Source organism: Ovis aries, chromosome 12 (assembly GCF_016772045.2).
Source record: "Ovis aries strain OAR_USU_Benz2616 breed Rambouillet chromosome 12, ARS-UI_Ramb_v3.0, whole genome shotgun sequence".
NCBI classification, from domain to species: domain Eukaryota; kingdom Metazoa; phylum Chordata; class Mammalia; order Artiodactyla; family Bovidae; genus Ovis; species Ovis aries.
The window spans coordinates 2,898,779-2,910,563 of NC_056065.1; the positions used below are offsets into that span (position 1 = coordinate 2,898,779).

An 11,785-nucleotide genomic window follows, 5' to 3' on the forward strand; every position below is an offset into this window, starting at 1 on the left:
GTGTTTTCCAGTAACTTTGTACCTTGCGAGAAATGGAGCCCAGTGACTTCTGCCTGTAATTGGCACGGGCTGCTTCCGTTGCGTGAGCTGAAGGGGCCACTTTGTTTGTGTTTAACCCCTTCCCCCACGTATATCTCATCCTGCCCCCACCACAACATACACATAGAGAGCGAACGATCTGACCCGGCCGCTGTCCTGGGGTGTGCTGTGTGTAAAAATACATGGGGTTGAGCTGTTTCCTGCTGCTTCCGTTGCTGCATGGTGATAAGACGCTTGGGGACTCGGCTGTGGACCGAGGCCCTCCAGCGGGCTGAGGGGGGTCCGGCCCGGCAGAGTGGGGCTCCAGGCCTGCCCGTTTCCATCCAGCCTGTCTCCCCCTCGCCCATCCTCTGTGCCCCTTCCTGCCCCTCGCTCCGCTCCACCCCCCATCTTGTCTCCTTTCTGGGCTCCTCTCTGTGCTGCCCTGATGCACCCGGGGAGCCCGCCTGCCGGAGAGGAAAAGGCACAGTCCTCTCCCTGCCGCCCGTTCAGCTCCTTCCACACTGGGCGGCAGGTGTCCCCAGGCCCCTCGCCTGGGCCCCGCGTCCCCCGGCCTGTGGGTGCCTTCTGGGACCCGAGTCCCCCGAGACCCCGCCGGCAGGCAGGGGTGTGCGCTCCTCGCCTGCTCCTCTGGGACAGGGCGGGCCCAGGCGCCCCCACCACCATGAAGTGCAAGAGGCTGCTGACGACTCCAGGGAGCGGCAAGGTAAGGGCAGGACGGGGAGAGGCATCGGCAGAGCTGGGGAGCCTGCTGAGCCACACCCGGGAAGCCCACGTGGGAAAGTGGGGGTTACTTCCCAAGTGAGGCTCCGGTCAGCCTGAGAGAGAGGACTGCTCCAGGCAGGAGCCTTATGGATGCCTGAGTCCAGGGGAACGGTGTGTCTGCTCCCTGAGAAATAACCTGGAATAACGGTGAAGCCTCGGGCCTGCTTGGTCCATGTGATGGGGCAGCAAGAATCCTGGGCTGCCAGTTCTATCTTCCTGTAGCTGTTTATCCCCAGCCAAGTTGCTTGAACTCTCTGCACCGAAGGAGGCGCAGGTCTGCCCAACTGCATGGCAGGGACGTGGTAGGGATCAGGCAGGGGGTAGGTGTGCACGCCCTTCATAAATGACGGTGGGAGGGGATTCTGTTGCCACTGCTGGGACTCTTTTGAACTCCTTCCTTAAAAATTTCCTATTCATCCTGCGTCCATTTTCCAGAGAGCGAAACCAAGTCCAGAGGCTCGGGGAACCCCCCTTCCCTCGGTTTCCTGATGGGCTGTAGCTTGCTTTGCTTGCCTTCCTCCCCAGGTCGACAAGGGGGACTTCCTGGCCCTGAACCTTGCCGGCGGCCCCGGCCATGGTGACGCCGATGGCCCCATCAGCTTGGACGTGCCGGACGGGGCCCCAGACCCCCAGCGGACCAAGGCGGCCATCGAGCACCTGCACCAGAAGATCCTTAAGATCACGGAGCAGATCAAGATCGAGCAGGAGGCGCGGGACGACAACGTGGCGGAGTACCTGAAGCTGGCCAACAACGCCGACAAGCAGCAGGCATCCCGCATCAAGCAGGTGTTCGAGAAGAAGAACCAGAAGTCGGCGCAGACCATCGCCCAGCTGCACAAGAAGCTGGAGCACTGCCGCCGGCGCCTGAGGGAGATCGAGCAGAACGGGCCGTCGCGGCAGCCCAAGGACGTGCTGCGGGACATGCAGCAGGGCCTCAAGGACGTGGGCGCCAACGTGCGCGCCGGCATCAGCGGCTTCGGGGGCGGCGTGGTGGAGGGCGTCAAGGGCAGCCTCTCGGGCCTCTCGCAGGCCACGCACTCCGCCGTGGTGTCCAAGCCCCGGGAGTTTGCCAGCCTCATCCGGAACAAGTTCGGCAGCGCCGACAACATCGCGCACCTGAAGGACCCCCTGGACGACGGGCCCCCCGAGGAGGCGGCCCGGGCGCTGAGCGGCAGCGCCACGCTCGTGTCCAGCCCCAAGTACGCCAGCGACGACGAGTGCTCCAGCGCCAGCGCCAGCTCGGCGGGCGCGGGCAGCAACTCGGGGGCCGGGCCCGCCGCCGCCGCGCCCGGGAGCCCCAAGTCCGGCCCGCTGTACGGGGGCCCCGGCAACGTGGACGCTGTGCTGGAAGAACTGCGGGAGATCAAGGAGGGCCAGTCGCACCTGGAGGACTCGATGGAGGACCTGAAGGCGCAGCTGCAGAGAGACTACACCTACATGACCCAGTGCCTGCAGGAGGAGCGCTACAGGTGCGTGCGCCGCGCCGCCCCGCCGGTGAGAGGGGCCGGATTTCAGGTTCAGTGGTGGAAGCAGACGCAGCATCTCCCAGCGCCCTGGACTGCTGGAAGGGGCCAGGAGGAGGCCCCCAGGGGCCTTCCACCAGCTTCCAGGGCGATTGGAAGATAGGATGACGGGGCCTCTGGAAGGAGCGTTATGGCATCCCTACTTGAGTACATGGTGGTTGTGCAAAAGGGGAAACCGAGGCAGGGGCCAGCTTCTTATCTGGAGCGACTCTGGCTAAGAGCACTGACCCCAGGGGCAGGTCACCTGGGTTTGGATCCCAGCTCTACTTTTCCCACTCTTTACCGTGGACAAAGTCCTTGCTCTCTGCACCTGGTGTCCTCATCTGTGAAGCGGGAGTAACGTGAATCCCGGCTCACAGGGTTTGTGAGGACTGCGCCCTGCGCAGCTATCTGGCACGGTCCGTGGGAACGTCCGGCCGGAGCCAGCGAGCCGGCCTGGGATCAGCTGGAGCCCCCACGCCCTCCCTCTGCTGGCTCTGCTCTGCTCTGCGCCTTGCGCGTGGCGTTGGGCACTTGTTCCTTGGGATCCTTAGAGAGTTTGTCTTTAGATAGCTCTTTTCCTCCTTGGCATATTTGAAGAAGGATTGGAAAATGGGGGGAGAAACCTGCCTGAAAACTCAGTGCCCCCACGTAACAGTCGTCCTCTGATATCTGTGCCTTTGGGACAGGGATTGTGCGTCTGGGTCCCTGTCCCCAGGGGAGCACCTTAGCCCAGGCCCAGGGCCCAGGCTGTGGACAGTCAGGCCCCGACCCTCCTTCCGTGAGCTCTGTGCTCTCAGGCAGTCCCCAGTCCCTCTGGGCCTCAGTCTTCTCGGATGAAATGTGCAGATGGTGCTGGTCCTTATCGGAAGGTTTGTGAGGAGGACCCCAGGAGGCAAGGTAGCTAAAGTGCCTAGCACAGAGCCCGCCTCTAAGAAGGGCTGTGTATATGCTTGTGTGTGCTAAGTCGCTTCAGTTGTGCCCAACTCTGCAACCTTAGGACTTAGCAGGCTCCTCTGTCTATGGGATTCTCCAGGCAAGAGTTCAGGAGTAGGTTGCCGTTTCCTTCTCCAGGGGATCTTCCCGACCCAGGGATTGAACCCACGTCTCTTATGTCTCCTGCACAGGCAGGTGGGTTCTTTACCACTAGCACCTGGGGAGCCTGCTGTGTGTATAGTAGCTTTCTTGTTGCTGTTAAAATTGGGCGGGTCTGGACACAGGGGGTGGATTGAGTCCTTGTTGAGAATGAGTGACATTGACCCTGGGGGAGGAGATGGGAGACTTGGGGAGCCAGGGCTGGCGTCACGTGTTCTCCCTCTGCCAGGTACGAGCGGCTGGAGGAACAGCTCAATGACCTGACCGAACTTCACCAGAATGAGATGACCAACCTGAAGCAGGAGCTGGCCAGCATGGAGGAGAAGGTGGCCTACCAGTCCTACGAGAGGGCCCGGGACATCCAGGTACATCAGCCCCGAGAGGAAGCTGGGAGCAGGCTGCTTCCGCCCCTTCCCCTTAATCAAGACTTCCACTTCCCCTCAGCCTCTCCAAATAGTCAGCATGAAAGGACCGGGGCCCCTTAGCTGCAGCTGACCACCCTCTGGAGGGGGGCGCCCTGGGCATCATCGCCTCCCGAGGAGCAGGTGGGGTTCAGACTGGAGGTCTCCCCACCCTAAGCTCGCCCGCCCCTGTGCCCCTGCAGGAGGCCGTGGAGTCCTGCCTGACCCGGGTCACCAAGCTGGAGCTCCAGCAGCAGCAGCAGCAGGTGGTGCAGCTGGAGGGCGTGGAGAACGCCAACGCGCGGGCCCTGCTGGGCAAGTTCATCAGCGTGATCCTGGCGCTCATGGCCGTGCTGCTGGTGTTCGTGTCCACCGTCGCCAGCTTCATCACGCCGCTCATGAAGACCCGCCTGCGCGTCTCCAGCACTGCCCTCCTGGCCCTCGTCCTCCTCCTGCTCTGGAAGCACTGGGACTCCCTCACCTACCTCCTGGAGCACGTGCTGCTGCCCAGCTGAGGGCCCCGTGCTCCCCCCAGCTCCCCGCTGGCCCCTGCTGCACCGGGGGGGACCCTGGGGCTCCTGAGTCTGTGGGGCATCTTCGTGTGTCCAGTTTGACCTCCTGCCCAAATTGTCCGTCCTGGCGACTTCCGCCCCCTTCTCTGTGTGTGCTTCTTCTGTCTGATGCCTTTTCTTTGTTGGCCTGAAGGGAGCGTCAAGTGTAGCCCCCACAGGAGGTGGGGGAGATGCCTGTGGCCACGCGGAGCTAAGGACCCGGATGGACTGTTTGGCAGGACTTCTCCCAGCAGACGCCTGGGGTCAGGAAGGCCGAAGAGAGCTTTCCTGGGGGGGAGCCCAGGCAGGAGACAGCTGCAGCCCCGGCTCATGGAGATGGCCGGGATGAAGACAGGAGCACGGGTGGCCTCCCCGGCCCAGGAGGCTCTCAGCTCACCCCTCCCTCCTCCAGAGCTGGGTCCTGGATGGGGCCCTTCTGGCATCTGAGGATGCCGGCTCTGCAGGCCGGGTGGCTGCAGCTTTGGGTTTGTGTTTTCCCTCTTCTTTCTGCTGGTCACTGGATCTGCTCTTCAGGGAAGGCGCCCCTGGGGGCCCCAAGCCTCAGCCCAAGCTCTTAGGGCTTTATTTATTTATTTATTTGTTTGTTCCTTGGTACCTTGTCCTGAGCTCCAGGGAGAGGGCCCCTGCCCGCCTCCTGGGTGCCCTCTCTGAAGCCAGGGCCGCGTCTTGGCCGTCGGGCACTTCCGTCGGTTTAGCTCTGGGTAGTCCCGGCTGGGGGCGGGGCCAGCCTCTTTTATACGTCTGTTGATTTTCTATGTGTGTACTCGTGTGGGGGAGGTCGTTGTGGCTGTATTTTTTAAGGCTCTGGAGTGTTGCGTGTGGTTTCTCTCCACATCCCAGTCTCCCCAGGGGCACTTCCGAGAAGAGAGGGGCTTTCTCACCAAAGGAGAGAGAACCTCTTGGGAACAGGGGAGGGGAGTGCCTGCCAGTTGCCGTGGACCTTCCCGAGAAATAAATCCTCCAGACTTTCAAACCACCCTGTCTAGTGTTGGTCATTAGGCTGTTTCCGTGGAAACCACCGAGTTGCTCCCAACACTCAAGTGTTCTGGGTAATGAGACCTTCTTCCTTCCTCTCAGATCTGACGTCAGCAGGTCCAGCCTTCCCCGTTTGCTTTCTGCAGCTGAAGCGCTGGCCTTGGTGATAGGGGGGTGAGATGGTGCCCACCCTGTCTGGCCCCTGCTGCTTTCTAGGAGGAGGAGAATCAGAAGCCACTGGAGGCCCAGAGGACAGCAGTCATGCCCAGGCATGGCCACAAGAGGGCAGCAGTGTCCTTACTCAGCACATCCTTGGGTTTCAGTCCCAGAGAGGAGCATCGGTTGGAGTTGGGTTGGCCTTATTAATGCTGTGTGGCTAGAGCAGAGGTTTGCTGGCTCACCAGGAGCCGGAGCATAGAGGCCAAGCCCATAGAGTGTCTGCCCTGACAGGGAAGGGCACCCGCGGAAGGTGCTGGATTCCCAGCTGGAAACCTGTGGGAGCTTGGTGGGCCCACCTGAGTCCCCTTGTCAGCAGGAGGCACCCCCGGCTTCATGGAAGTGTAGCGAAAGCACCGCGCACCCCCGAGACCTGGCTCACAGTCAGTGCTCCTGCGGCCAGTTCCCGTCTCTCTGGGCCTCAGTTTCCGCATCTGCAACATGGGTGGAGGAAGGGCTCTGACATCTGTGGTTCTGAAGGTCTGAGAAGTCAAGTCACAGCTGTACCCATGGCCGTGGGCTCCAGGGGCCTTTAGGGGTGAGGGACTGTGCCCTTAGTTGGATCGGAGTGAGTGCTGGGCTGGCACCTCCAGGAGGGCAGCTGGACGGCTCAGCTTCACCTTCTGTAACCAGGCGGGAGTCTCACCCGGTGACCTTGCAGGGCCTTCCAACAATGCCATTCCTGGGCCCCGCACCCACCTTCTCTTCCAGCCACACATGCACCTCCCTTGGGGGCCACGGGCTGCTGGGCCAGGAACCCGCATTCCTGGGCCCGAGGTGGGGGGTGGCTGCTGACATTTCACACATTCCTCCCCAAGGTCAGGTGCCCTCTCTGCACTGGTTCTTCAATGCCACTGCCAGCTGCAGTCCACACCGAGTGGGAGGGGGGAGGGGGGACATTCTCAGCAGATCCTGAGGCCGCAAAGCAAACAGCCCGAGGAGGGGGACGGCACCTGCCTACAGAGCCATCTTCTGCAAAAAAGAGGAACTGGCAGGCCTTATGTTGGCCTCTTTGTGACAAGGGGCTTCGTGCAAAGCCCAGCCTGACCAGGAGCTGAGTTTCCTTCTGACAGTCGCTGCCCTTCTGTGTTTGTGTCCGAGCCTCCCTGCACTCTGTAAACTGTGGATGAGTTGCTCTCGTTTGAACCCACCTGCCTCACCCGCCTGGGCTCACAGAGTGAGACGCTGAATCAGGGCCCACTGCCCTCTGGACTGCAGAACAGCAGGCAGCCTTTGTCCCAGGTCGCGTGTCCTCTCAGCCCCAAGCCCCACACTGGGGTTCGGAGGGCTCGGCCTGGCCGGCACATTCCCGCGGCTTCAGCCACCCAGGGCGGGGGCAGAACTGCCTGGGGCCGGGGCTCCAACAGCACTTGGCGGGTAGCTGGCCAGCCTGGAGCTGGCTTGTTTGCTGTGCCAGCTGCGTGGAGACCGTGGAGCTGCAGCAGGTGCAGCCTGGGCCAAGACCAAAGACCTCTGACGGTAGGAGGCAGAGGGTGCCTGCCTAACCCTCACCACGCAGAGCTACTCAAGGGTGATTCCAGGGTGGGGAGGAGAGACCTGGAGCCCCGGGGTGGGGGAAGAGGGGAGCTTTAGCCAGGGCGCCTGCTGGCTCTGTGTGGCAGGGCCCTCAGGTGGGGTCAGCTTTCCCGTGTAAGAGCCTGGGCTTTGGCGCCTGCGGACCTGGGCTCAAATCCAGCACCACCACTCAGGTTAGACCAGGTCCCCGGTGTCTCCGTTCGCTTCCTCCTCTGCCCATAGGAACGCAAACGATACCTGGCTCGCAGGTTTGGGGCGCAGAGGAGAAGACATTCTGTGTGTCAAGACCTTAGTCTTGTTCCTAGAACATGATAAAGGACTAATCCGAGGCAGTTATGACTCCTCCTCCTTCCTGAAGTCAGGGGATGTTCAAGTGCAGAACTGCTCAAGAGACGTCTACAGCAGACCCCGCAGATACAAGCGAGGCCGAGGGTGACTCAGGAGATTGTGGCCTTCAACTCTTGAAGGCCTGGTTGCTGAGAACCTGCTTATTCCACACACCTTTACCCTAAGACCTATAGACAAATCCAGTCCCAAGGAATCAGGCCCCAGCCTGAGCCAGGACTAGGTGAGGCCTGCCTGGCCCAGGACCTGTGAGTGTGGGGGGCCCTGCCTCCCCCAGACCATGGGCCCTGGTGTGCACTTGAGAGCCCGTATCTGGAGGCTCAGGTTTAAGTGGACGCCCAGCCACTCGGCACCAGCTATGAGGCTGCAGGCCTCTGTCCTCTCGTCTGAAATAAGGGCGCCTGGGCTGGCTAAGGGGCAGGGCGCTCGTGAGGCTCCGAGAAGATGTGGAATGTGGGTGCCTCCCTCCAGGTTCCCAATCTCTCTCTGAGGCAGATGCCTGTAGAGGCACTGCTGGGCCATCTGGGGTCCCCCACGGAGGAGGGCTCTGACCTGCTCTGGGGCAGGGCTTGAGAAAGTGACCGGCGGTGGCCTTCAGGCTGAGGCGTTGCAGCCACCCTCCCAGCGGAGCGGGAAGGAGGAGGCCCGGCCTCCACCTGGAGTGCTGAGACAGGAGAGGGGAGGGAGGGGAGGCTGGACTTGCCACAGCACATCCAGACCTGCTGGCAGGACCTGAGTCATCCAGCCGGCAGCAAGGACGGTCCAGGCCGGGGATGCCAGCGCTGCTTCCCAGCGTGGGTCCTCCCCGAGGTTTGCACCCCCCCGCAGCCCATCCCTGGGCCCCCACCTCCCAAGGCTAACTGTCCTGGGCCCAGCGGTGCTGGGCCGGCCACCCTGGCCATGACCCTGCCTCCGGGGAGCCACTCACTGATTGGCTCTGCTTCCACAGGAGATTTCACAAGCTCTGGGTGTCTCCCTGGGGCAGCAGGCCACCAGGGGTCCCCAAGGAAGGCTCTGACCTGCTCCGGGACAGGCCTGGGCAGGGCTTGAGAAGGGACAGCAGGGGCCCTCAGGCAGAAGTGTTGGAGCCAACCTCCCAAAGGAGCTGGGAGCTGCCTTGCTGCCCACCAGCTGCCCAGCCAGAAAGTTCTTTGATTGCCTTGTTCTTGGAGCAATTTCAGTGCATGGCTGGTAAGACCAGAGTAAAGGCTTTAGAAAGATCTAGCTCTCCGGCTGGTTGGAGCGCTCTGATCTCTGGGCTCCTAAGGAAGGCCGAATTCTGCTGCTGCTTTCTTGGGTCCCTTTGTTCTTTTTCGAGTGAGCCCAGCCCAGGCCCAAGCACTCAGAGTTGAGATGGAGGTGAGGAGGAGAGGACTTCCCATGAAACTGGGACTTAAAAAGACTCATGCAAGAGACAGGTCACCAGCACAGACCCGTCAGCTATCTCAGTCTCGTCCTCTCCTCATCTTCTCAGCCGGGCCGGGCCAGGCCAGGGATGGAGAGACCTGGAAAACAGCAGCGCGCATGCTGAGAAAGAAGGGGCTGAGCGGGGGTCCTGTTCCTTCCCCTCCGTTCGCTGGTCTTGGAGCTCCTATCACAGTTGGGCAGCCTGGAGTCCAGGTGGGTGGCCCCCAGTTTCCCTGAGCCTTGGGTTCAATGAAATTTAAGAAGCGCAGTTTTGAACACCTACTCTGTGCCAGGCACTGGAGACAAAAAGGAAAGCAAGATAGGGTCCATATCCATAGGGAGCCCACGGCCTAGTGTGGGGACACACACATGCACACACACGCACACACGCGCACACGCACACACACACACACACAGAGGCAGGAAGAGATAAACGCTGCGGCAGAGCTGGGGGTGGGAGGAGGCCCAGGGAGTGAGAGCTCTACTCTGAGGGGGAAGTTTGAAGAGGATTCTCTGAACACGGGACAAGCAAAGAGCGAGAACACCCGTCAGGCAAGAGGCAAGCAGGGGGAGTGTCCTGTAGCGGATGGTTTCGGTCAGGCCCTGGTTTCGCAGGTGAGGCAGAGGCATCACGGAAAGCTTGCAGGAATATGCAGTGTTTCAGGCATCATACTGCCGGCCCTCACCCCCAGAGGGCAGATCACCTGAGAAAGCGGCTTCTAAGGCTGCTCCAGGGAGAAGGAGCAGAAAGAGGGGAAGGGAACCCCACTCCAGAACTTCTGAGGCTTCGGGGTCTCAGAGGGGTTGTCTGTGCTTGGAAGTGAGAGGGAAGGCACGGGGAGTTTGGGGAGATAAGGCAGGGAGAGCTGGGACAATCTGGAAAACTAGGAACTTGGGGACTCACATTCAACTATGCTGTGTGGTACCGGGAATATCACGCAAACTTTCTGGGCCTTAGGGTCCCTATGTTCACACAAATGGAGAATTTAGGATGGAGAGGCTGATAAAGCTGGTGAGTCTGGGAGATTCAGAATGTGTCTCTGTGAAGCAGGCTGGAGTGGTGGAGGGGAGGGTTGATTTGGGCGAGGTCTGTGAGCAGGAACGCAGGCAGACAGGAGTCAGGAGACTAGTGCTCCAGCCCTGGGGTCCTAACTGCTGATGCCCGGGGTGGGTGGGAGGCGGCTGAGGGTGCATGGGAGACCTGGGTTGGCCCTGAAGTCTCTCCTGGCCTCCCTCTTACCTTCCCCTGGCGGTGGGGATAAAGATGAGAGAGGTGCCAGGGTTTTCTTCTCCGCTTGGTAGCTATAAGATCAAAAAGGAGGTGGCTTCCATGAGGCAGTCATCTGCTCAGGTATGATTTTGAGGGCGTGGGGAGGCCCCACCCTGGCCCAAAGCCATGGCAATATCAATCCCTTTTCTTAGCCAGGAACTCACAGCTCACAATGCTTTTTGTGTGCATGGATTAATTTTATCTCCATCATAACCCTAGAGGGTGACTAGAGAGATGTCATAAGACTCCACTTACAGATAGCAAACCGAGCCTTAGAAGGGTGAGGGGAACTTACTCATGGACACAGCTGGTGAATGGCAGCCCCAGGACAAACCCAGGCTTGCTGACAATGCCACTGCCTGTAATTGAAACCTAATACCCACAGTCAGCTTAAGTGTTGCTTCTTACATGTACAAATGTAGGTGCCCCTAGGAGGAGTAAACCTTGAGCCCTTCACATGTTAGTATGAATTAGTTTATCCCTCAGAGAACTTTATTTACTCTGCCAGAGAAAAAAAAGTTTAGGGTCTGAGAGATTGAGGGAAAAACATTTTCAAGGAGGAAAAAAGGGAAAAATTTTTTTCTACAGATTTCATTGACTTTCTATTTTCCCCCAGCTTGAGTTCTTTGAGGCACAGAGCTTATTACCAACCCCAGAGGGAAAAGGCTAGGGAAGATCCAAAGAGACAATGTATTCATCTGTTCACCGAAGGTCTTTATGTCAGAGATGGAAGATACTGAGGTGAACTAGACAAACTCTTTCCCTTTGAACATCTCAAAATCTATCCAGAAAGATGGAGGTTAAAATAGGTAAATGACAGTAGAGCTCGGCAACGGCTACAGTGAAGCTATCATCTAAGAAAGAGCACCTAGCTGCCAGAGGAGAGCTGGGTTAGCAAAGTTCTCGTCCCTTGATGACACACCTTTCATCACATACGTTTCACCCATGCCCCGGAAGCCTTCCAGCCAGACAGTCCCTTCTGTCACCTAAGCCCCTCTTGCTCAGCAGTGACCAGTACTCCTGGCCATTGCCCAGTTATCCTAGCCTGTGACTTCAGCAGCTAAGTGAGGGCTGTGAGGCCTTCATGAAACCTCTAGCCAATGCTCCCATTATACAGATGTGGAAACTGAGGGCCAGAAAGGCGCAGTGACTTGCTCGAGATGGCCACAGTGAGGTGCAGCTGAGTCTGAGCTCTCACGGCAGATGACACACACACCTGGAAGGGTCTGACTGAGGAACCCCTGTACTCTGTACAGGGTCGGAGAAGGAAGGTTAGGTGGTTGAGGGAGGCAGAGGGGGTCCAGACTCCACCCTGACTAGAGGAAGCACTGCAGACAGGGAGGAGAGGGAAGGTGGGAAGAAGGCCCTTGTCAGGAGGGGTTCGGATGGGGACAGGGCAGAAAGCTTACTTCCGAAGCCCAGCATCATCACCCACTGTCTGTCTTACTGAACCCTCAAAAGCCAGGCCTATTTAAGTTAAATGTAAATTAATAAAAATTTGATAAAATTAAAAATTCATTTCCTCCGCTGCACTGGCCACATTTCAAGTCTCAGGAGCCACATGCAGATGGTGCCTGCCGTACTGGACAGCACGGATGGGGCACATTTCCATCATGGCAGGGGAGCTGCTCCAGACACTACATGTACAATCTCATTTAAATA

At 59.4% G+C, this 11,785-nt stretch overlaps 1 protein-coding gene across 3 annotated transcripts in view; it reads left to right on the forward strand.

Annotated features, from left to right (window-relative positions):
- TMCC2 (transmembrane and coiled-coil domain family 2) overlaps positions 1 to 5,350 on the forward strand; it is a 37,763-nt gene extending 32,413 nt beyond the window's left edge. For all 3 annotated transcript variants that reach the window (XM_015099129.4, XM_042256979.2, XM_027976210.3), the window contains 3 exons: positions 1,330 to 2,273; positions 3,631 to 3,766; positions 4,006 to 5,350. In XM_015099129.4, coding sequence (XP_014954615.2) covers positions 1,330 to 2,273; positions 3,631 to 3,766; positions 4,006 to 4,317 — 1,392 coding nt within the window. In that variant the 3' untranslated portion in view covers positions 4,318 to 5,350. The remainder of the gene's footprint in view (positions 1 to 1,329; positions 2,274 to 3,630; positions 3,767 to 4,005) is intronic.
- Positions 5,351 to 11,785: the final 6,435 nt, after the last annotated feature.